This window comes from Pan troglodytes, chromosome 14 (assembly GCF_028858775.2).
Source record: "Pan troglodytes isolate AG18354 chromosome 14, NHGRI_mPanTro3-v2.0_pri, whole genome shotgun sequence".
NCBI classification, from domain to species: domain Eukaryota; kingdom Metazoa; phylum Chordata; class Mammalia; order Primates; family Hominidae; genus Pan; species Pan troglodytes.
Window position 1 is genome coordinate 39,834,979 of NC_072412.2, and position 23,552 is coordinate 39,858,530.

General features: G+C 37.2%; 1 protein-coding gene across 2 annotated transcripts in view; it reads right to left on the reverse strand.

Moving 5' to 3' along the window:
- The window catches only part of MRPS31 (mitochondrial ribosomal protein S31), a 48,738-nt gene that overhangs the window by 14,700 nt on the left and 10,486 nt on the right, over positions 1–23,552 (reverse strand). For both annotated transcript variants that reach the window (XM_054664898.2, XM_001148443.8), the window contains exons 3-6: positions 21,770–21,928; positions 19,695–19,835; positions 16,835–16,908; positions 11,943–12,086 (exon numbers count right to left, since the gene is read on the reverse strand). In XM_054664898.2, the coding sequence (XP_054520873.1) occupies positions 11,943–12,086; positions 16,835–16,908; positions 19,695–19,835; positions 21,770–21,928 (518 nt within the window). The remainder of the gene's footprint in view (positions 1–11,942; positions 12,087–16,834; positions 16,909–19,694; positions 19,836–21,769; positions 21,929–23,552) is intronic.

Genomic DNA, 23,552 nt, shown 5'->3' on the forward strand with positions numbered 1-23,552 from the left:
CAAAGAAGGCCATTACATAATGGTAAAGGGATCAATTCAACAAGAAGAGCTCACTATCCTAAATATATATGCACCCAATACAGGAGCACCCAGATTCATAAAGCAAGTCCTGAGTGACCTACAAAGAGACTTAGACTCCCACACATTAATAATGGGAGACTTTAACACCCCACTGTCAACATTAGACAGATCAATGAGACAGAAAGTCAACAAGGATACCCAGGAATTGAACTCAGCTCTGCACCAAGCGGACCTAATAGACATCTACAGAACTCTCCACCCCAAATCAACAGAATATACATTTTTTTCAGCACCACACCACACCTATTCCAAAATTGACCACATACTTGGAAGTAAAGCTCTCCTCAGCAAATGTAAAAGAACAGACATTATAAAAAACTATCTGTCAGACCACAGTGCAATCAAACTAGAACTCAGGATTAAGAATCTCACTCAAAACCGCTCAACTACATGGAAACTGAACAACCTGCTCCTGAATGACTACTGAGTACATAACGAAATGAAGGCAGAAATAAAGATGTTCTTTGAAACCAATGAGAACAAAGACACAACATACCAGAATCTCTGGGACACATTCAAAGCAGTGTGTAGAGGGAAATTTATAGCACTAAATGCCCACAAGAGAAAGCAGGAAAGATCCAAAATTGACACCCTAACATCACAATTAAAAGAACTAGAAAAGCAAGAGCAAACACATTCAAAAGCTAGCAGAAGACAAGAAATAACTAAAATCAGAGCACAACTGAAGGAAATAGAGACACAAAAAACCCTTCAAAAAATTAATGAATCCAGGAGCTGGTTTTTTGAAAGGATCAACAAAATTGATAGACCACTAGCAAGACTAATAAAGAAAAAAAGAGAGAAGAATCAAATAGACGCAATAAAAAATGATAAAGGGGATATCACCACCGATCCCACAGAAATACAAACTACCATCAGAGAATACTACAAACACCTCTACGCAAATAAACTAGAAAATCTAGAAGAAATGGATAAATTCCTGGACACATACACTCTCCCAAGACTAAACCAGGAAGAAGTTGAATCTCTGAATAGACCAATAACAGGATCTGAAATTGTGGCAATAATCAATAGCTTACCAACCAAAAAGAGTCCAGGACCAGATGGATTCACAGCTGAATTCTACCAGAGGTACAAGGAGGAACTGGTACCATTCCTTCTGAAACTATTCCAATCAATAGAAAAAGAGGGAATCCTCCCTAACTCATTTTATGAGGCCAGCATCATTCTGATACCAAAGCCGGGCAGAGACACAACCAAAAAAACAGAATTTTAGACCAATATCCTTGATGAACATTGATGCAAAAATCCTCAATAAAATACTGGCAAACCGAATCCAGCAGCACATCAAAAAGCTTATCCACCATGATCAAGTGGGCTTCATCCCTGGGATGCAAGGCTGGTTCAATATACGCAAATCAATAAATGTAATCCAGCATATAAACAGAGCCAAAGACAAAAACTACATGATTATCTCAATAGATGCAGAAAAGGCCTTTGACAAAATTCAACAACCTTTCATGCTAAAAACTCTCAATAAATTAGGTATTGATGGGACATATTTCAAAATAATAAGAGCTATCTATGACAAACCCACAGCCAATATCATACTGAATGGGCAAAAACTGGAAGCATTCCCTTTGAAAACTGGCACAAGACAGGGATGCCCTCTCTCACCACTCCTATTCAACAGAGTGTTGCAAGTTCTGGCCAGGGCAATTAGGCAGGAGAAAGAAATAAAGGGTATTCAATTAGGAAAAGAGGAAGTCAAATTGTCCCTGTTTGCAGATGACATGATTGTATATCTAGAAAACCCCATTGTCTCAGCCCAAAATCTCCTTAAGCTGATAAGCAACTTCAGCAAAGTCTCAGGATACAAAATCAATATGCAAAAATCACAAGCATTCCTATACACCAACAACAGACAAACAGAAAGCCAAATCATGAGTGAACTCCCATTCACAATTGCTTCAAAGAGAATAAAATACCTAGGAATCCAACTTACAAGGGATGTGAAGGACCTCTTCAAGGAGAACTACAAACCACTGCTCAAGGAAATAAAAGAGGATACAAACAAATGGAAGAACATTCCATGCTCATGGGTAGGAAGAATCAATATCGTGAAAATGGCCATACTGCCCAAGGTAATTCCTAGATTCAATGCCATCCCCATCAAGCTACCAATGCCTTTCTTCACAGAATTGGAAAAAAATACTTTAAAGTTCATATGGAACCAAAAAAGAGCCCACATCGCCAAGTCAATCCTAAGCCAAAAGAACAAAGCTGGAGGCATCACACAACCTGACTTCAAACTCTACTACAAGGCTACAGTAACCAAAACAGCATGGTACTGGTACCAAAACAGAGATATAGATCAATGGAACAGAACAGAGACCTCAGAAATAACGCCGCATATCTACAACTATCTGATCTTTGACAAACCTGAGAAAAACAAGCAATGGGGAAACGATTCCCTATTTAATAAATGGTGCTGGGAAAACTGGCTAGCCATATGTAGAAAGCTGAAACTGGATCCCTTACTTACACCTTATACAAAAATCAATTCAAGATGGATTAAAGACTTAAACATTAGACCTAAAACCATAAAAACCCTAGAAGAAAACCTAGGCATTACCATTCAGGACATAGGCATGGGCAAGGACTTCATGACTAAAACACCAAAAGCAATGGCAACAAAAGACAAAATTGACAAATGGGATCTAATTAAACTAAAGAGCTTCTGCACAGCAAAAGAAACTACCATCAGAGTGAACAGGCAACCTACAAAATGGGAGAAAATTTTCGCAACCTACTCATCTGACAAAGGGCTAATATCCAGAATCTACAATGAACTCAAACAAATTTACAAGAAAAAAACAACCCCATCAAAAAGTGGGCGAAAGACATGAACAGACACTTCTCAAAAGAAGACATTTATGCAGCCAAAAAACACATGAAAAAATGCTCACCATCACTGGCCATCAGAGAAATGCAAATCAAAACCACAATGAGATACCATCTCACACCAGTTAGAATGGCAATCATTAAAAAGTCAGGAAACTACAGTGCTGGAGAGGACGTGTAGAAATAGGAACACTTTTACACTGTTGGTGGGACTGTAAACTAGTTCAACCATTGTGGAAGTCAGTGTGGCAATTCCTCAGGGATCTAGAACTAGAAATACCATTTGACCCAGCCATCCCATTACTGGGTATATACCCAAAGGACTATAAATCATGCTGCTATAAAGACACATGCACATGTATGTTTATTGCGGCATTATTCACAATAGCAAAGGCTTGGAACCAACCCAAATGTCCAACAATGAGAGACTGGATTAAGAAAATGTGGCACATATACACCATGGAATACTATGCAGCCATAAAAAATGATGAGTTCATGTCCCTTGTAGGGACATGGATGAAATTGGAAATCATCATTCTCAGTAAACTATCACAAGAACAAAAAACCAAACACCGCATATTCTCACTCATAGGTGGAAATTGAACAATGAGATCACATGGACACAGGAAGGGGAACATCACACTCTGGGGACTGTGGTGGGGTGGGGGGAGGGGGGAGGGATAGCACTGGGAGATATACCTAATGCTAGATGACGAGTTAGTGGGTGCAGCACACCAGCATGGCACATGTATACGTATGTAACTAACCTGCACAATGTGCACATGTACCCTAAAACTTAAAGTATAATAAAAAAAAAATTTTAAAAAAAACAACAAAAAAACCCCCAAATAACAAAACAACACCCCACACAATTGTCCATAGTCATATTAGTGTAAACAATGAATTCATGTCTTACAAAAAATTGTAATATATCTACATTGGAAGGATGAGGAGAAGATATATATACTAGATGACATCTAAAATAGAGGTAAGCATATAATTTAGAAATATAAAAAATAAAACACAGCTAAAAGATTAAAAACTGTTGGCTCTGAGAACAGGCTTAATAGGTGATAAAAAGAACTGCTTTATAAGCCTTGTGCTTTATATTATTACCTTTTATATTAAACTTATATTAAACTAAATGCTTACTATGATTTTTAAAGTCAAATTATTTTAAAAGAAGGCAAAGAGACAAACTGGGAAACATATTTCCAACACATGTAAGAGTTTAAGAATGAAAGTGCATAATACATTGAGTTCCTACAAACACTATTAACAAAGAGCCCAACAGAAACAGTCAAAGGATGTAAAAACGTAAGTCACAGAGGAAGTACAAATAGCCAATAAACATATGAAAAGATTTGTAATCTGGTTATCAATCAGGGAAATGCAAATAAAAACACCACTGATATCATTTTTTACCCAGAACATTTGAAAGGTTAACAATATCCAGTATCAGTTAGGCTGTGGAGAAACAGAATTTTTACATAGTTGGTTGACTGGCTATCATTTCAGAAGAGACTTTGTAAGTATTTATTGCCATTGAAAATATACCTATTCTGAATTGTACTCAAACATGTACACAAGAACATGTGTAAAAGGATCTACTATAGCTCCATCATTCAAAAGGAAAATGGTAAAAGAAATTATAGTCTGCATTCATAACAATGGGACATATAGAACTATAAAATGAATAAGGTCTATCTCTATGTACTGACAAGGAAATGCTTTCAAGATATATTGCTAAGTAACAAAATACACACACACACACACACGCACACTGCAGGACAATATATGTATGGTATGCTCCCATACAAGTCAAATAAAACAGCAGATAAATCTGTAACTGCCATTTAATGTTGAGTGAGAGGACATATATCAAACTATTGACGATGGTTATTTCAGGAAAAAAAGAAGAGAACTGAGGGGTAAAGTACAGTATTCTTTCACACGATTTGACTCTTTTGCAAATAAACTTTCATTATTATTTATGTAATTTAAAATATTTTTAATAAACCAAAGAAGCACAATACAGTAAAGAAAACATAAGAGACAGTGAAACATTAAACATAAGAAGGAAATCCTATATGATGCACAATCAAATAAAGTGACAGGTTAATTGTGTCTAATTCTGCTTTAAGTATTGAATACACTTTTAAAATATGGTACAACAAATAAAGGGTGAAATCCAGTTAATAGCAATGACCAATTATTTTTGAGAAGGCCATAGTAGAGCACTGAACCAAACTCAGTCATTTTCACTTTGAATTGCTGTTTCCACTTCTATGTATTATCAAAACTATTATTTATTTTCCTGTCAGTACTTTAAGGCTCCTGTTCACAGGCCATAATCTCATCAAAAACAACAAACAGATCCTGCTACCTGTCAGTTAGCACATACCTAATAATCTTTACACTTCCCCTAATTTTCTCCACACTATACTTGCCCAAATAACAGAGCCCTTCTTTAGGGTTTTATGGTAATTTGAACTTTTCTCACTGTTCTTGTTGGATCATATTACAGCACATATTTCAGATACCCTAGAGGACACATAAGAAGTGAAAAAGTTTAAACCAACTAAAGAATAGAAACAAAAGTGTGATTAACATTCATCCTGACCTTCTTTGCCCACTGAAGCCTCTAAATTGAGAATTACTCTAGGAAAGCATATCAAAAATTAGCCTTAGACTAGCCACATGCAGAAGACTGAAACTGGACCCCTACCTTTGACCATGTACAAAAATCAACTCAAGGTGGATTAAAGGCTTAAATGTGAAATCTAAAACTATAAAAACCCTACAAGAAGATCTAGGAAATACCATCCTAGACAACAGCCCAGGCAAGGACTTCACGACAAAGTCAAAAAGCAACTGTAGGCAAGGCGCAGTGACTCACCCCTGTAATCACAGCACTTTGGGAAGCTGAGGCAGGCAGATCACCTGAGGTCAGGAGTTCAAGACCAGCCTGGCCAACATGGTAAAACCCTGCCTCTTCTAAAAATACAAAAAGAATTAGCTGGGCATGGTGGCAGGCGCCTGTCATTCCAACTAACTGGAAGGCTGAGGCAGGAGAATCACTTGAACCCAAGAAGCAGAGGTTGCAGTGAGCTGAGATCACGCCAAGGCACTCCAGCCTGGGCAACAAGAGCGAAAACTGTCTCAAAAAAAAAAAAAGCAACTGTAACACAAACAAAAATTGAGAAGTGGGACCTCATTAAAGAGCTTCTGCACAGCAAAAAGAAATTTCAATAAACAGAAAACCTACAGAATGACAGAAAATATCTGCAAACTATGTATCCAACAAAGGTCTAATATCCAGAATCTATAAGGAACTCAAACAATTGAAGAAGCAAAAAACAATCAACCCTATTAAAAGATGGGCAAAGGAGATGAACAGACACTTCTCAAAAGAAGACATACACATGGCCAGCAAACATATGAAAAATGCTCATTATCACGGATCATCCGGGCAATGCAAATCAAAACCACAATGAGATACCATCTCACACCAGTCTGAATAGCTACTATTAAAATGCTGAAAACAACAGATGCTCCTAAGGTTGCAGAGGAAAGGGAATGCTTATAAACTGTTGGTGGGAATGTAAATTAGTTTAGCCACTGTGGAAAGCAGTCTGGAGATTTCTCAAATAACTTAAAACAGAACTACCATTCAACTTAGCAATCCGATTACTGGGTATATGCCTAAAGGAATATACATTATTCTACCATAAAGATACATGCATATGTATGTTCATTGCAGCACGATTCACAATAGCAAAGACATGGAATCAACCTAGATGCACATGAATGGTGGACTGGATAAAGAAAATGGGGTACATACACACCATGGGATACTATGCAGCTATAAAAATCATGAGGTCATGGCCTTTGCTGCAACATAGATGGAGCTGGGGGCCATTATCCTAAGTGAATTAATGCAGAAACAGAAAACCAAATACTGCATGTCCTCACTTGTAAGTGGAAGCTAAACACTGAGTACATATAGACACAAAGAAGGGAATGACAGACACTGGGGCCTATTTGAGGGTGGAGGGTGGGAGGAGAATGAAGATTGGGAAACCACCTATCAGGTATTACGCTGATTACCTGGGTGACAAAATTATCTGTACACCAAACTCCCTGACACTCCATTTACCCATGTAACAAACTTGCACAGGTACCCCTGAACCTAAAATTAAAGTTGGAAATAAAAAAATAGGAAGAAAACACAAATTAGAGACACAAATAAATGAGAGTTTTAAAAAGGAGACATAAATTAAAAAGTAAACATTTAGCTATTTGAAAAAAATAATTTCCAATTCCCTAACAACATATGATGTTTTCACATACCATCCTTATATGTTCTTTGGTAAGGTATCTGAACAGATATTTTGCCATTTTCTTTTTATTATTTATTTATTTTTGAGATAGAGTCGCGCTCTGTAGCCCAGGCTGGAGTGCAGTGGCGCGATCTCTGCCTCCCAGGTTCAAGCAATGTATGTTCACTACAGCACTATTCACAATAGCAAAGACATTATACACTCCACCTCTCAGGTTCAAGCAATTCGTGTGCCTCAGCCTCCTGAGTAGCTGGGATTACAGGCCCCGCCATCACGCCTGGCTAATTTTTGCATTTTTAGTAGAGGTGGGGTTTCGCCATGTTGGCCAGGCTGGTCTCAAACTCTTTACCTGAGGTGATCCGCCCACCTCGGCCTCCCAAAGTGCTGGGATTACAGGCATGAGCCACTGCACCCAGCCCATTTTATTTTTATTTATTTATTTTTGAGATGGAGTCTTGCTCTGTCACCTAGACTGGAGTGCAGTGGCGAGATCTCAGCTCACTGCAACCTCCCTGTCCTGAGTTTAAGAGATTCTCATGCCTCAGCCTCCTGAGTAGCTGGAATTACAGGCGTGCACCACCAAGCCTGGCTAATTTTTGTATTTTTAGAGGAGTTGGGGTTTCACCATGTTGACCAGTCTGGTCTCAAACTCCTAACCTCAACTGATCCACCCACCTCGGCCTCCTAAAGTGCCGGGATTATAGGCATGAGCCACTGCGCCCGGCCATATTTTGCATTTTATTTTATTTTATTTTATTTTACTTTATCTTATTTATTTTGAGACAGAGTTTCACTCTTGTTGCCCAGGCTGGAGTACAATGGCGCAATCTCGGCTCACCACAACCTCTGCCTCCCTTCAAGCCATTCTCCTGCCTCAGCCTCCCGAGTAGCTGGGATTACAGGCATGCGCCACCAAGCCCGGCTAATTTTGTATTTTTAGTAGAGATGGGGTTTCACCATGTTGGCCAGGCTGGTCTTGAACTCGTGACCTCAGGTGATATACCTGCCTCAGCCTCCCAAAGTTCTGGGATTACAGGTGTGAGCCACCACGCCCAGCCAAGAATTTTTAATATGTATTTTGTATACCTGTCTTTTATCACAGATAGATGTTTTGCAAATATTTTCTCCTACACTGTGGCTTGTCTTTTTATATTTTAACAGTGTCTTTCACAATGCAAATGTCTTATTTTTAATATAGTTCAACTTACCACTTTCTTCTTTCACGGATCATGCTTTTATGTTGTATTAAAGAAGCCAACCCTCCCCCCCAACAAATCCTCCACCCCCATAAAAACCAGCCTTAGAAACACTCTGTTACTGGGTAGGCATAAATGTGATTAAATTTAGTTAAAATCAAAGTAGACGCTAAAATAAAAATGTATCATTAACAATCCAACATATAAAACTAGTGCCAAGTCTAAGTGAGAACAATTCCACCTAATAGCGCTTGTAAGTCTCCATGCAGGCAAAGCACAAGGGAAGGGACTAACAAGTTCTTGAAACAGAAACAGAAAAAAAGCTATTCTCAATTGGAAAAATAATTTATATGCATTAAGTGGCAAAACAACAAACCTTAATTTTTTATATAATGGAAAAACACCATACTGCGAACTAAATTGTAAACACACGATATGTCACTTTGTCATTTTCAATATTATGTTCCAATACTACTAAAAACAAAACAAAACATCTTTCCCCAAAAGAATCCAAATAAATCTTCATAAAGCTAATGATTAGTAGGGAAAGAAACGTATTTCATTCATTTCAACATTTAAGTATAAGAAATATAAAAGAAAGTTATTGAATTGTTGAGGCTTCAGGTTACAATGCCAGTTTCTCAAAGTACAAGTTTCTAAGTGTGTACCCAGGGCAGCGATCAAAGTAAGAGTTTCCATAGTCCTTTCCTGTTTTTACTTCAGGTAACAACTGCCTTAAGGAGCTGAAAATGAGTTACTGATCACCTCCTTTTCCAACTCTGAAATATCAATAATATGCAGTGTCATGTGGATAGCTGTCACATTTATCTCCCCAACCTGACCAAAAAAAAATGTTTCTCTCCTTTTTTAGAAATTAAATTTTCTCAGAAACCAGGTCAAATTTAAGATAAATTCCGTTGGAATTTGATCACTCAAGATTTTGATGCACTTAAGTGTTTGACTGCTGATGACAACATACCATGAGTTCGTGCTTTCCTAACACCCTATTTGGTGGTTCCCAGATAATACATACTATCCTTGCTAATACTTTAAGATTTAAAATGTTCCAGTATAAAGTAAAATTTTGAAAAATAAAATGTTACAGTATACAATGGAAAACAGTTACAGAAGCAAACCCCTTCACAATGTTGTTGCTGTAGAAACAGGGATGGTGATGGTGATGATGCTTTACTTGTTTAACCTCACTTAATTCTCATACCAATCTTGTATAATGAGTCCTATTATTATTCCCAACATTTTAGAGATGAAGGAAGTAAGGCTTGGAGAGATCAAGTCTGTAAACTTACTCAGGATCTGGAACTTCTAAAACCACTATGCTTCACCGACTCTCCTGAATAAAGTCACATTATTATACCTCAATACTGTTTTTTTTTCTTTCTTTCTTTCTTTCTTTTTGAGGCACAGTTTCGCTCTGTCACCCAGGCTGGAGTGCTGTGGCACGATCTTGGCTCACTGCAACCTCTACCTCCTGGGTTCAAGTGATTCTCCTGCCTCAGCCTCCAAAGTAGCTAGGATTACAGGCATGAGCCACTGTGCCCGGCCTAATACTGGGTTTTTAAATCAGGTTTTTAACCATGAGGATTTGGAACACCCAAGTTTCTTCAAATAATGAAATCCAAACATGTTTTAAGAGTAAACCAAATCTTTCCTTAATATCAGATATTATTTTACAGAGAGGATACTGATACCCAGGAGCTTAAATAATTTCCTCAAAGGCAAATGGCTAAAATGGACAGGGCTGGTACTCAGGTTTGTACAACTAAAAAGGCGTTGGTCTTTTTACGTTACCCTGATACCTTCCAGAACACAGAAACCATACTTTAAGCAATATACAGTTTATGTAATACATGAAACACAGTATGCTATATTATTGCAGGTACTATATGAATATACAGGCCAGGTGCGGTGGCTCACGCCTGTAATCCCAGCACTTTGGGAGGCCAAGGCGGGTGGATCACCCGAGGTCTGGAGTTTGAGACCAGCCTGGCCAACACCGCAAAACCCCATCTCTACTAAAAATACAAAAATTAGCTCGGGAGGCTGAGGCATGAGAATTGCTTGAACCCGGGAGGAGGAGGTTGCAGTGAGCCGAGATAGCACCACTGCACTCCAGCCTGGATGACACAGCGAGGCTCCATCTCAAAAAACAAAAACAATACGAATATACAAAATATTAAGAATTTGCTAAAAGAATCTCTAAGTCTCTGAAGTTTTCCTATAAAAAGTAACACTTTATGTTAATTATATTATTTACATATAAGACTAAATATTTCTGATACTTAAGCTTCCATTCCAACTATTAATCCAACAAATAAAAGATTATCAAAAATTAAGATATTACAATGATACCATAACATTATGAAGGTTAAAATACAGACTACATTTTCCTAAGACTTATTTAGGCTTTTCCAACTTCTAGCTAATCTTACCCTAAAAGTAAATGAATCTTTTTTTGTTTGTTTGTTTGTTTTTTGAAATGGAGTTTCACTCTTGTTGCCCAGGCTGGAGTGCAATAGCGTGATCTCGGCTCACTGCAACTTCTGCCTCCCGGGTTCAAATGATTCTCCTGCCTCAACCTCCTGAATAGCTGGGATTACAGGCATGCACCATTATGCCTGGCTAATTTTGTATTTTTAGTAGAGACGGTGTTTCACCATGTTGGTCAGGCTGGTCTCGAACTCCTGAACTCAGGCGATCCGCCCGCCTCAGCCTCCCAAAGTGCTGGGATAACAGGCGTGAGCCGCACCCAGCCATAAATCTTTTCTAATTCAAAATACATCTATAAATTCAATTAAAATGTTTAGCTGATGACAACATGGGTATCATAAAAAATAAATAGCATAGTAATACTGTTTTTCTTTTGATTTAGGAAGAGGTAACATCTCCAAAAAATACCCAGTAAAGTAGATGATATTCTGTTGCCAGTTCAAAGCACCTATATTATGCAGGCAAAGATTTCCAAAGCGTACTGTTTTTACTTTCACTGGCTCATACAAGTTCCTTGCACCTCATTAATGCAATGGTTTTATGACTAAAGGACACCAGCGTGAGACTTTTAAGAGTTGTAATGTTCTCCAAAATTTAAGTATAATCTTATACGCCTTATTTAATTTATTGAAGATTCACCAAGTAATATCCTGTTTAGCGATTAGAAAACTGGTATCATTTGCAGTTCTCAGTCCTTTTACGTCATAGAAATTCATGACGGATTTTTGCCATATAGTTTTACTTCTTCATTTTTCCTTATCGAATATCTAAAAATAAGTGAAATTCCAACATCTTTTTTAAAAAACCTTGTCAGATTTATTTTAGGACACCATGAAGATATCCACAAAAGGTTTTGAAATTCATGTAAGTATCTACACTCTAAAAGTAAGTATCTGGCAGAAATAATCTCAATCAATACATTTTATAATCCCCTGAAATTAACACTTACCTGCTTCATTGTTAATTGGGAACTCCCATAGTTTCCCCTCTTTTGTCCACTGGATCAGCTCTTCAAATCCATTCTGAAGGGGTTGTTCATTTACTGTGGCTAACTGCTTAGCAAATTCCACATCCCAAAGTGAAGGTGATGTGTCTACATAATAAAGACATTTTAGATAACAACAAGTCAATGTAAGTATCTTTTTTTAAAAGTTACAACCAATCCTGAATTGATCATGTATTTTTCAGACCCTGACATTCATAATTAATTAGTATATAATAAAAAGTTACTGAGAGATAACTGCAAAAATTATATTAAAAATTGTAACTACAATAATGGCAAGCTTAACTTTTGTTTTGCAACAATGCCAGGTAATCACTGCCCCCTCTACTGGAAAGAAAAAAATTAATTTGTATTTTGTTTAAGGGTATTTTTATGAATGTGAATGTTTTTTGTAGAATATGTGACTTTCATTTTTAAAGTCTAGCCTGTTTATCTTTATTTTTAGTCTATCGAAATTAGTCACAAATGTACTACTGTTAACAACCAAAGAAGTTAAATTAACAGAATAACAATAAAACTGCTAATGAATACTGAGTACTTCCTCTGCACTTAAATGCATTTTATGCATTAGTGCATGTAATCCTCACAACAAACCCTATGAGTAACGTATTATCATGTTGGCTAATTACCACTATCAAATTACATGTTTCAATAACTTATTTACTTTTGAAACTTCAGATCATCTTTTGAAAATGAGCCATATTCTCACCAGTTACTGCTGCTGGGAACATAAAATGGTACAACCACCTTGGAAAACAGTTTGATAGCTTCTTAAAAAGTTAAAATATATCTATTATTCAACATAGTCGTTTCATCCCTGGATATATTCACCCAAGAGATAATACATGTCCACACAAAGACTTGTACACAAAAGTTAATGGCAGCTTTCTTTGTAATAGCCAAATGTGGGTTGTAATTTGGGAAACAACCCAAATGTCCACTAACAGGTGAATAGGTACAAAAATGTGATACAGCATGCAATTGTATACTACTCAGTAATAAAAATGCGTTACTAGTACATGTAACAGCATATGGATGAATCTCAAATCATTATGCTGAGTCAAAGAAGCCAGATGCAAAGGAGTATATACTATGTGATTTCAGTTATGTACAGTTCTAAAAGATGCAAACTAATCTATTGTAACAGAAGGCAGATCAATGGTTGCCTACATACTGTGTGTGGGGTGTGTGTGTTTGCGTGTATTGCAAAAGGACACAAGGAAACTTTGGAGGGTCATGAAAATGTTTAAAATTATAACTGGTAGTTTCATGGGTGTATATATTTGTCAAAATTAGTCAAGTTATATACTTCAAATATATGCAATCTGTTGCACACAAATTACACCTTAATAAAGTTGTAAAAAGAAAATGAATATCAATATCTATCCCTTGGCTACCTTTTCCCCTATATTTTTATTCTTTAGTTATTTTACCAACATCTTTTATCTTTCTTATTTTTTTCTGTGTGATATCACTTTTTAAAATAAATGAGGATCGTATAGTTTGGTAATCTACTTTTTTCACTGAATGCTTGCATCAGTATCCCATTATATATATATATATATATATATATATATATATATATATATGACATATATATGTATCACAATCCCTTACTATTCAATATTTTGATCATTTATATATTTTCTCTTTTAAATACTATAGTGACAAATATCCTTGTAGTTACACTTTAGCGCGTATCTGTAATATTTCCTTAGAACAAATTCCTAGGAACAGTTTCCGGGTTAGAGGCATAGATTGCATATGACCTATCCTCCAGCTTACCTCTTTACCCACTTTTGCCAAGCCCCCACTAAAGCATATCAACAAATAGCTCAATTACTCTTCTACCTGGGTAAGCCTTATTTTATCTATTTTGCTTTTTCTGAATCTATTTCTATGAGCCTTTATGTGCAGAAATGTATCTAGCCACACACTGACTGCTAGATATTTGGCCTAGATCATCTGATACTGGGAAACAATCAGTTGTTAGCCTTTACTAGCCACATTTACAGAGCAATCACACCAAAAATAACTTAATTGTCTCAGTTATCTTTTATTTGGTGGTCACTGACCCACCTATGTCTTTTCCATCATCATTAGGATCATCACTATATTTTTACACTTGCTAATATTTGTAAGCATTTGTTAAATATGTACTATGTTCCAGGCACTGTGCCTGACATTTTTCTCATATTACCTCATTTAATCTTTGAGATGTATGTAGTAGCCCTCATTTTATAGGTGGGGAAAAGTTAGTGTGGCAGAATCTGAATTTGAATCCAGTTCTACACAACACCAACACTCTTTCTGTTAAGCTATACTGCCTGTCGACTCTAGGATAACCAGTAGGGCCTATGAGTATATCCTTTGTAGCAGTGGTAAGAACTTAGTGGGGAACAAGACATGGGAATCATGGAACAGAATAACTCATTCAATCAGTCAATAAAAAAATTACTGAATGCCAACTGTATTTCCAGCATTATTTCAGGTGGTGGGAAAACAACAGTGAACAATTGCTAAATTTACGTTTCCACATTTTGCTATTCTTGTATTTAATTGGGAACAAAAACCATTCTTTAGACTCATGCAAGTATAGCATATTTAAACAGTACCTTCATTAGAGTAAATTATTAAAGTTGTGTGCTATTTTCCTAACTAGAGTATAATAATTTGATACTGTTTTATAAAATATATAAAACTTCAATGCTTCCTTGCCAACTAACTTCAGTTTTAGAAATAAGATTTTTTTATTTTAAAAAGTAAGATGGTTCCTTCAAGAATCTCAAGAATCTTCAAGTGCCTCTTTTGGCTGGACAACAGCAGCTGCCCTGACAACCAATTTCTTTCTTTCTTTTTTTTTTTGAGACAGTTTTGCTCGTCACTTAGGCTGGAGTGTAATGGTACAATCTTGGTTCACTGCAACCTCCGCCTCCTGGGTGCAAGTGATTCTCCTGCCTCAACCTTCCGAGTAGCGGGGATTACAGGCACCCGCCACCATGCCCAGCTAATTTTTGTATTTTTGGTAGAGACAGGGTTTCACCATGTTGGCCAGGCTGGTCTCAAACTCCTGACCTCAAGTGATCCACCCACCTCGGCCTCCGAAAGTGCTGGGATTACAGGCATGAGCCACCGTGCCCGGCCAAGAAATTCCTTTCTGATGCACGCTTAACCATTTGAGCAGGGAAGAGGCGATTCCTTGTCCCTACGCATTTCGCACTTCCTTTTCATCATACACAAGAGAATGCAGTTTTTGTAATATAAGAAGGGGGTTGTTCTTTTAGCTTCACCTTCAATTCAAATGAACAAACACTGAATTAACTTCTTTCCTCTACAGATATATATTTTATAGTACAGTTTGTTCAAAAAAGAATTTAAGATTTAAGACACCTAGTTCCTATGATCTGTAAGCCACATGAGTAGGTGCTACATGAATGAGATATAGCCCCTAATAGTCTATTAAATAGAGGGAAAATCAAAAGTTCGTATAAGTAACTGTAGAAAGATTAAATGAGCCTTTGGAGGCCCGCCTAGGAACTTATCTATCATATACAACATTCTTTTTTTTCCCCCCTTCGAGATGGAGTCTCACTTTGATTCTTAGGATGCAGTGTTATAGCACAATCATAGCTCACAGCAGCCTCAAATTCTGGGCTCCAGTGATCCTGCCACTTCAACTTCCCAGGTCACTAGGATTACAGGCATGCACCACCATGCCTGGATAATTTTTTTCTATTTTTTAGAGAAAGGGGCTATGTTGCCCAGGCTGGTCTTGAACTCCTAGTCACAAGCCATCCTGTTGTCTCAGCCTCCCAAGTCCATATACAACATTGTTTCTACCAATATCCAAAAAACTAACTTCTTTTCTTTAGAAATGCTCATCACTTATACACTAGAGACCATTTGTATTAAGTTTCTTCATTTATTTTACTAGTAAACTAAATTTAATGTCAAGCAAGAGGACACTCTTATTTCTCTTTTAGACTTAAAATGGCAAATTTCTTACCCAAAGAAAACACTACAAGTCTGTTAAATATATTCCTTGAATGTTCTTCCCATCTCCTAAACAATCACTAAGTCACTTCAGTAAGTTATTTTGTAAATGCTGTCTCCTCTTCTAAGCTGCCTAAGGGCAGGAACCAGTATATCTTTATGTAATAGCATAGAGATACACTGTAAATGGTAGTTGATTATTATTGTTCTAACCCAAATTAGTAGCTAATCTGGACCTCTGGATTCGGTAATCGGTAGTACTTACCTCCTGCTGTCTCACAGAATGCAACATTTCAAGGGGGAAGCCTGACCGAAACTAGCAATGTTGACAACTGTAGTAACCCCCACCAGGTTACTTAAGAGCGTATGTGTGTTGCTTGGATCCTGAAGGCTGAGCAGGGAGCCAAGGCCATGGTGCCTAGCTGAGGAGCAGGTATCCCTGAGAACCCAAACATCCCAGGGCATACCTGGGAACATATCAGGTAACAGTCATCGCGCACACAGAGTAGGCAAACAAAACATTAGCTGAAAGGCTGCTTAGAGATGGGAGGCAGGGTGACTCTAGAGCTGCTCAGGAATGTCCAGTATGTAATGTAAGTTCTAGTAAACTCATCTATTCGTCAAGTTGGACTTGCCCAAATTATTCTTTGGTCTCTTGACGCCTTCCCAGTTTAGGGGGACATTACAGTCCCAAGTTTTCCTTGTAACAACCGCCACATTCATAAGCAGGATCCAGGTCAATGACAGAATGGAATATTAAAATATCCAAACTATTAGAACACTAAGGACATCTTGGAATGATGGAATGTTTCTCCACCTGAGAAAGAGTGTTATTCTTAACAAACCTGTTTCAGGTGCTTCTTTAGTAACTGCCATCATGTCAAAAATATTAAGTCTTTTCCCTGTGAATATATTTTTCCTAAGTCCAAAAAAAGAAAATAACATTTTAATGAATATATTTTAAACTGTCAACAAAAACTATGAGAAAATATCTTAAGTGAAATATTCTATGTAGAAATTAAAAATTCCACTGACCCACATCAAAAATATTAGCTAAATTGCCACATTTTTAGGACTGATAAACAAAAAACAGAAATGTGCACTTGAAGTTTCGCTTCATAATACAACAAATCAATTACAGCAATTTAATTTCCAAAATACCTAATTGAAAAGATTAGCTTAATTTGCCATAATTTTTATTTTTTCGCGTTTATATTAAGGTTTTAAAAACTCCATGTTGTGAAAAACTATAACCATGCCAAAATAGAAGCTGTTAAACTCAACATTTGTCTTTAAGGGCAGAAAACACTGCAATGTTTAATTACAAATTATAATTATAAAAGATTGCATTGGTAAATCACAACATTCCCTTTCATAAAGCAATCATTCTGTATTTTAAAATAATTATTAACTTTCTTTACATGACTATTTTTAATTAACTATTGAAATTAATATCAGAGAGTTAATAGGTAACATTTTCTTACACACTTGATAATCAACTGCTTTATGCGTCAATTCACATATTTACTTGAATACATTTACTGGCAGATTAAAATCCAGTTTATAAACTGGATGGCTGGCCAGGCGAGGTGGCTCACGCCTGTAATCCCAGCACTTTGGGAGGCCAAGGCAGGTAGATTACCTGAGGTCAGGAGTTTGAGACCAGCCTGGCCAACATGGTGAAACCCCGTCTCTACTAAAAACACACACAAAAAATTAGCCAGGTGTGATGGCAGGTGCCTGTAATCTCTGCTACTTGAGAGGCTAAGGCAGGAGAATCCCTTGAACCCAGGAGGCAGAGGTTGCAGTGAGCCGAGATTGTGCCACTACACTCCAGGCTGGGCGATAAGAGCGAGACTCCGTCTTGAAGAAAAATAAAAAATAATAAACTGGAGGGTTAGTTTTAAAAATAATTTTGAATTCTTGTTTTTTTATAAACTAAATTACTTCTCTCTATTAAATAGAAATAACTGGAAAAAATGCAAATACCATATGAACGTTAAATAACGTGATCTCAAATCATATAATCTTCCCTCTAACAGGTTCCAAGTTATTTGTAAACAAAGGCTTTTACGCTCCATAACTCTCTTCAGTGCCTTGCATTCTTCTCCCTCAACCGCACGTCTGATAAACAGGATGGTGGATTAAAGCAAGTCACAGCAGAGGGCAAATGCCTTGATAAAGTATTGAATTTCAAAAGAGGAACGTACTACAAAGAGAGGGAATGGACATTTGCTGAGCACCTACTATGTACCAGATAGTTTACACGTATTTCTTTTCTATTCCTTAAGAAAGCCATTTAAGCTAGGTTTCACTTTCAGCATTTTATAGCTGGGGAAACAGCCTGACGGAGGCTATAAAAGGTGCCCCAGTCACAGAATTAGTCAGTGGCAGTGCCAACATTCTGAGGCAGGCCAGTGTGAACTGTCAATCTCCAACAGAAAAAATCAATCCAGGCCTGGGTTGTCTGGGGTTGATATCCCAGATCCTGCCCCAGTCATAGCAGGGTGAAAAACTTGGCGTCTCACCATTGCTTCCCCTTACTCACCTCTGGCTGACTTTTTAACACATTGAAAGCACAGAAAACCCTTTCCTACTTGCTTCTAATTTTTTAAATATTAAATATCAAATCTAATATTAAAAATCAAATTATAATATACCATCCTAATGTAGTTGCACAGAATCATGTCCAAGATGAATGATTCAGTTAAATATTCTTGAGGATTAACTGATTCAGTTAAATATTCTTAAGTAAAACTCCAAGTACACCTTCTCCTTTATTCAATAATATGTAACAGATGCTAAATCACTTTAAATTAGTAATTCAAATAATCTTCCAAAGTCACCATAACCTCTTGAACTTCCGGTGTTAACTGCTGACCACCTTTTCCAACTTTCCTGTATAAATCAGTAATTTAACACCCAGAAAGAGTTAACTCAAGTTTCAGATTTTACTTAAAACAAATCCATGGAATATACAATGCATTGAAAACACTCCAGTTGTGAGCATATCCTGCTACAAAGACAAGTTAATTTTTGTCAGACCATGCCAAATATCTGGTTCCTCCTTCCCATCTATCACTTTCAGGGTTTAAAGAAGAAAAAGAACAGAAACGTTATGCAAATACAGAACAACTTTAGATTCTAAAATAACTATGTAAGGCATGGCTCAGCATCTTTAAGAACTTCAAATCAGTAAATTCAAATGGCCACAAATAATCTACCATTTCAAAATGTTATATAAACTTTTTTCCTCCTGCCTTTCCTTCTTCTCATTGATGGTGGGTTATTTCTCTAAGGTATACCAACAGATAAGCACGTATTGAGATATAAAGGCTATATGAATACACAGTATTAGACACTTATTTTTAAAATGAAAAATAATGTTTCTCACAAAATACTTATTTGCTCAGAATTCAGTCAGCTCCGCTTACTCTAAATGAAAGGACCCCTATTCATCGTGGGTAGATGTGAAGCATGGCCCATTTTGATTTCAGGTATGGAAAACTACAGGACTGGCTAAATCCAGCACATGGTTCCCTCTCTAGGAAGTGGTATACAGAGAGTAAGAACACAGATGTAAATGCATTCATAATGTTCAGATATCCAACAGCAATAATACACACACACACAATAAGGTAAATCTACAGTTAAGGTAAAAACAAACTACACAAACAAAACCCAGCAGATTACAAAGCCTGATACCTTTTTTTAAGATCATCGGTCTTCTCCTGGCCAGGATAATTGTCATAGCCTTCATCAAACTGAATCCGAAGCTCTGGTCTTGAACGAACTCTAGCTGTAGCAGATCTGGCAACTTTCATATCTGATATTATGTTACTGAAACTGAAATAATAAAAAGGTCAAGTGTATTAGAAATCTTAGCTACAGAACAGTAATAAACTTCCTTAAACAAGAGACTGAGATCATTGAATTCTTATTTCATTTTTATGCACTAATTACACAGCATAAAATGTTTAAATAAAAAATGTCACCTATTAACATTCACATAACACAGAACATTACAATTTATGTTTACTTTCATCTTTTAAAGATGTACTTCAGAAATCTTCATTTAAAACGTTAAGTGTCTCATGAAAAATTATTCAGAGAAAATGATAGGAAAGTAAAATCAGTATCTGTTATACCTATCACCTACATCCAATAACTAAATTAAAACCAAGAGTTAGCCATATTTATTTGTTGCTTTTTATTTGTTCAAATACAAATAAAATGAGTCACTGAACTGACAGTCCAGATATCTATGTCTTCCTTTTTTTTTTTTTTTTTTTGAGATGGAGTTTCGCTCTGTTGCCCAGGTTGGAGTGCAGTGGCGCAATCTCGGCTCACTGCAACCTCTGCCTCCCAGGTTCAAGCAATTCTCCTGCCTCAGCCTTCCGAGTAGCTGAGACTACAGGCGTGTGCCACCATGCCAGGCTAATTTTTTGTGTTTTTAGTAGAGACAGGGTTTCACTGTGTTAGCCAGGATGGTTTTGATCTCCTGACGTGGTGATCCGCTTGCCTCAGCCTCTCACAGTGCTGGGATTACAGGCGTGAGCCAGTGCACCTGGCTTTTTTTTTTTTTTTTTTTTTTAATTACAGTTTCTTGTCTCACACTATTGCCCAGGCTAGAGTGCTGTTGTGAGATCACAGCTCAATGCAACTTCAAACCCTGGACTTAAGTGATCCTCCCAAGGCCGGGTGCGGTGGCTCACGCCTGTAATCCCAGCACTTTGGGAGGCTGTGGTGGGCAGACCACAAGGTCAGGAGATCCAGACCATCCTGGCTAACACAGTGAAACACTGTCTCTACTAAAAATACAAAAAAATTAGCCAGGCATGGTGGCGGGCACCTGTAGTCCCAGCTACTCGGGAGGCTGAGGCAGGAGAATGGCATGAACCGGGGAGGCGGAGCCTGCAGTGAGCCGAGATCGCGCCACTGCACTCCACCTGGGCGACGGAGCGAGACTCCGTCTCAAAAAAAAAAAAAAAAAGTGATCCTCCTGCCTCAGCATCCAAAGTAGCTAGACTTCAGGCACACGCCACCATGCCCAGCTACTTTTTTTATGTTTTGTAGAGATGGGGTCTTGCTTTTTTGCCCAGGCTGGTCTCAAATTCCTGGCCTCAAGTGTTCCTCTTGTCTTAGCCTCCCAAAGTGCTAGGATCATGGGCATGAGCCAGCACACATGGCCATTTCTTTTAATTTCTTGAAATAAATCTGGTATACACGCTCATTGAGAACAACTGATTTAGATCACTCTTCAAAATGAGGCAGTGTTACTGCTTACTATACTTACTACTTAATATAACATAGGCAGCAAGTAGTATAACATGGTATAAAATAATGAGAGATGAAGAGAGTAAGTGGAATGATGTCAGATGAAATACAGAAGAGGAAAAAGAGAAGGCAACAGACCTGAAGATTATCAGACTGTGCATAAAACCAGCAAGGTATTTAACTGAAAAAAATTACTTTTCTCAGAGAAGCTACTTTATTCTGTTATTTATTTTTAATAACATTATTGAATTTACCATTTATTTTTTCATGGACAAGAAACTGTAACTTCCTAAAAGGAAACTTTATTCAATTGTTTTTTTTAAAACTATAATCATACTTAAGACATAAGTTTTTTAAAAAGTTGAATTGCTAAAATTATGTGGTATATTTTATATACAAATTCCACTTACATGGTATATATTATGTGTATTACTCACTAGCCATATGAAAATGGCCCATTTTGAGATATAAACATTACTGACTTAAGGGTTTGATTCACTCACCTAATTTTAGGTCGCTTTGCATCTCTCTGTGCCCTTGACTCTTCCTCATGCTGCTGGAGCTGGCTCAGCAGCTCTGACTTGGTTGTTTGCTTATCAAAAGGGAGAGAATCTGCCACAGCAGATGCAGCTGCCACCAACTCAGGACTCAGGGGCTCAATTCTGAAAAAGAAAATGAAAAACAAATGAGAAAGAAAAAAAAGAGAGATTGGCCAGGTGCGGTGGCTCATGCCTGTAATTCCAGCACTTTGGGAAGCCGAGGCAGACAGATCACTTGAGTCAGGAGTTCGAGACCAGCCTGGCCAACATGGTGAAACCCCATTTCTACTAAAAATACAAAAATTAGTTGGGCGTGGTGGCGCACGCCTGTAAGTGCCGGCTACTCGGGAGGCTGAGGCAAGAGAATTGCTTAAAGCCAGGAGGTGGAGGCTGCAGTGAACCAAGATCACGCCACTGCACTCTAGCCTGGGAGACAGAGCGAGACTCTGTCTCAAAAAAACCAAACCAAAACAAACAAAAAAAACGAAAAACAAAAAAAAGAGATTGCTTATTACACCATTAGTTTAGTGAAAAGTGAAATGATTTTTGGAGAAAACTTTGGTGTTCAAAAAAGTATTCAATTCAATTTCTGACAAAGGCAAGAATTCTCAACTATTAGGTACCGGTTTTATATAAACTTTGAAATGTTAAATGTTAAAATTAATGGATATTTGCTGAAGCACAACACTAACTCAGAACAATATATTAAGGTGGAGGGGTGAGGGACAGATCAGCCTCAAAAATTATAAATTAGTGGAATTTTTAATTAGATGTTATTGTATTTCAGAAACAATATATATTGTAAGCAAATATAAAGGCAGGTTAACCAGTTCGCAGAAACTTTACTGGAACCAACCTAAAAGTCTATCATCAGAACAGAAAAACAAATTGTGATATATCCATACAATGGAAGAGTACTCAGCTTATGACAACATGAATGACTTTCACAGGCATTAGATCAAGTGAAAGAATTTGGACACAAAGAATATAAAATATAAAAATTAGCCAGGCATGGCAGCGCATGCTTGTAAAATCCTAGCTACTCTGGAGGCTGAGACATGAGAATCGTTTGAACCTGGGAGGTGGAGGTTGCAGTGAGCCAGGATTGTGCCACTGCACTCCAGCCTGGGTGTCAGAACTAGACTCTGTCAAAAAAAAAAAACCGTATGATTCCATTTATATCAAGTTCCAGAACAGGGAACACTAATCTGAGGTGAAAAAAAAAATCAAAACAGCAATTGCCTCAGGACTGATGGCTACTGACTGGGAAGGTAAAAATGAAAAATGTAGTGTTTTGCTAAGTGTGTGGGTCACAGGGACTTATCTGTTTCTCAAAATCCTACAGCTAAGATTTGTACACTTTAATATATGTAAATTTTACCTGAAAAAAAGAGCCATAAATTATCATCAAGTAGGAGATGGAAAGTGGGTGAAGGCATAGGTCATACAAGAATGGCAAAATGTTGATCACTGTTGAAGCTGGGCAACAGCAGAAAGGCGTTATACCATTTTGTGTTCTTTGCATATGTTTTAAATTTTTCATAAGAAAAAGCTTTTAAAAGCTTCCTAAATTAGAGCAAGTTAATAGAAAAACATTCTATTATAAAAAGAAAATAAACTATTTACAACATTTTTTCCTTTTTTTTTTTTTAAGAGACAGGGGTCTCAATATGTCGTCAAGTCTGGCTTCAAAGTCCTGGGTTCAAGCAATCCTCCCATTTCATCCTCCTGAGTAGCTGTGACTATA